The following is a 2,523-nucleotide window of genomic DNA, read 5'->3' on the forward strand; positions in this document are numbered from 1 at the left end:
AAATATCACCTAACTTAGTAAGGATTCTGATAATTTATCATAAAGTTTTAGACTTAAATTTGACCTTCATCACTTTATATATATATATATATATATATATATATACAACTTTGGAGGCCTGATCTCAGCTGAGGTTGGCATGACCTCACCTGCTTCCGCTTGCTTTGGAGTTCTTATCCGAATAGATATTGCTCACATATGAATTCTATTGCGATATACATAATGCTCACATATGAATTAAAACATAAGATCTATGATTTGTGTAATGTTGTACCAATGGATGTTTCAATAAAATTATATTGGAAATAATATTAAGTAAAAAAAAGTCTTATGTGCATCCAACAAAGACTATTTTAAAGGTCAAGTCAGTTGTCCTAAGTGTTCAGATAATCCTAATAAATTTAGAATGATAATATATTTGAAAGCTATGTTATATATATATATATATATATATATATATATATATATATATATATAGTATCGGTTTTGTAATTATCATCGACTATATAATATTAAAATATATCTTATTTTCATGTCATGTTAATGTGACATAATCCATCGGTGCTTCATCTTCTTTCGATTCCTTTTGTGTTGAATAGAAACAGCTCTCTCATGGAAAACGTCACCGTCGTCGATCTCCCATGGCCACCGAATGGTGTCCGTTTCCAGTTACAGTGTTGAATGCCTCGGAAGTGTTTGCCTGTCGCTTCGCAGCACGATTGGCCATTGTTGCTGCCCGTATTCTTCGAAGACTCGCATGCCATTGCTGATCCTTCAGTGCGCATTTGCGCCCAGTGGAGAGCTTCCTTTTTCTCCTCCACTTGCTTCATCCTGGCCCGCTTTGCCTACCAGTCTTAATCCACTGCGAGCAATTGCCATGGCCATTTCTCCACCGAATCCAGTCTATATAGCCACAAAGATACAGCTTGGCAGGAGAACGCTGAACCAGAAGAAACATTCCTCGCCATGGACTTCTCTGTGACCAAGCTGACTGAGGGGCTGGTTGCACCGGCGGGGCCGACCCCGGCCGGCACCCTCCCCCTCTCCGTCATGGACAAAACCCCAGGTTCGGTGGGACTCGTGGACTCCATACACGTGTTCCGCCACGGTCGACAGCCCGCAAAGATCATAAGGGATGCACTGTCCAGGGCCTTGGTGTTCTACTACCCTGTGGCCGGCCGTTTCGCCATGACCGACCAGGACGAGCTCGAGGTCGCTTGCACCGCAGACGGCGTGTACTTCATCGACGCATCCGCCAGCTGCAGCCTCGAAGATGTCAATTACCTTCAGCTGCCTCTCTCGGTGCCCAAGGAATCCATACTCCCGTATCCATCCCCTGATGCAGGGCAGACGGAGGGCATCGTTATTCTGTTGATGCAGGTGACCTCCCTCCCTCTCTCCTGAATACTGTACGTAGTTTGGTCATGGCAGTACGAGCAAAACCTACTCTTCTGTCTTGTGTGCGATCGAGATCAGGTTACAGAGTTTACATGTGGGGGTTTCACGGTGGGCATCAGATCCAGCCATGCAATTTTCGATGGCATCGGAGCAGGTCAGTTCTTCCAAGCCATTGCCGACATAGCCAGAGGTTGCACAGAACCCCTGGTCAAACCCATATGGTGCAGAGACGCCATCCCCAGCCCGCCTAAGCTGCAACGAGGACCACCGCCGCCACTACTCACCTTCAAGTTCGTAGACACCATACTGGACGTCTCCTCAGACCACATCAACCGGATCAAGGACGAATTCATCAAGAAGACAGGCACGTTCTGCTCCACGTTCGACGTATTGACAGCCAAGGTTTGGCAGAGCCGAACACGAGCGATCCAGCTGGAGGAACACTCCACCGTTCGCATCGGTTTCGCGGCAAACGCTCGTCACTTGCTCTACAAATCGCTGCTCAAGGAGGAAGGCTACTATGGGAACTGTGCCTACCCCATGACCATCACGGCTCCTCGACCGAAGGTCGCGGATGGATCTCTGCTCGAAGTCATAAGCCTCATCAAAGATGCAAAGCAGAGTCTGCCGATCAGGTTCTCCAAGTGGATGATGGGCGACCCCCAGGAGGATCCATTCAAAGAGCCAATCGACTACGGATTCCTGTCCATATCAGATTGGAGTCGAGTTGGGTTCTCAGAGGTAGACTACGGCTGGGGAACGCCGATCCACTTTTGCCCAGTGAATGACTACAATTTCTTTGGTTCGTGCATCTTTCTCAGGCCACCTGCACCCAAGCAGGGGTTGAGGTTGATGGCGCGTTGTGTCGTAAAGGAGGAATTGGCATCCTTCCGAGATCAATTAATGGAGTTTGCCACCGAAAGATAGGATCTGATCGGAGGACTTCTCTCCATCTTACGCTAGTTTTGGAGAATAAGCGACGAACTCGGTTGCCTGTGAGTATGGGAAATGGTTTAGCTGTTTCATTTGGGAAATGTTTATTAGGGTTTTCTGAGCACACTATCAGCATCAGATTAATGTTTAAATCTTTAATTTTTAATAAATGGATCTGATATATCATCATCA

General features: G+C 46.6%; 1 protein-coding gene across 1 annotated transcript; it reads left to right on the forward strand.

Moving 5' to 3' along the window:
- Positions 1-737: 737 nt before the first annotated feature.
- On the forward strand, positions 738-2,523 carry LOC135626395 (acyl transferase 9-like). Its single transcript, XM_065131642.1, has 2 exons — positions 738-1,380; positions 1,477-2,523. Exons 1-2 carry the CDS (start codon positions 967-969, stop codon positions 2,323-2,325), a joined length of 1,263 nt encoding a protein of 420 aa, XP_064987714.1. The 5' UTR covers positions 738-966; the 3' UTR covers positions 2,326-2,523.

This window comes from Musa acuminata, chromosome BXJ2-11, assembly GCF_036884655.1.
Source record: "Musa acuminata AAA Group cultivar baxijiao chromosome BXJ2-11, Cavendish_Baxijiao_AAA, whole genome shotgun sequence".
Taxonomy (NCBI): domain Eukaryota; kingdom Viridiplantae; phylum Streptophyta; class Magnoliopsida; order Zingiberales; family Musaceae; genus Musa; species Musa acuminata.

What these genes read in the sequence shown, in the direction of transcription:
- LOC135626395 (XM_065131642.1), top strand. Translation starts at nt 967, where the DNA reads ATGGACTTCTCTGTGACCAAGCTGACTGAGGGGCTGGTTGCACCGGCG. An exon ending in TCGTTATTCTGTTGATGCAG is followed by an intron (nt 1,381 to 1,476) that starts GTGACCTCCCTC and finishes GATCGAGATCAG; the next exon opens with GTTACAGAGTTTACATGTGG.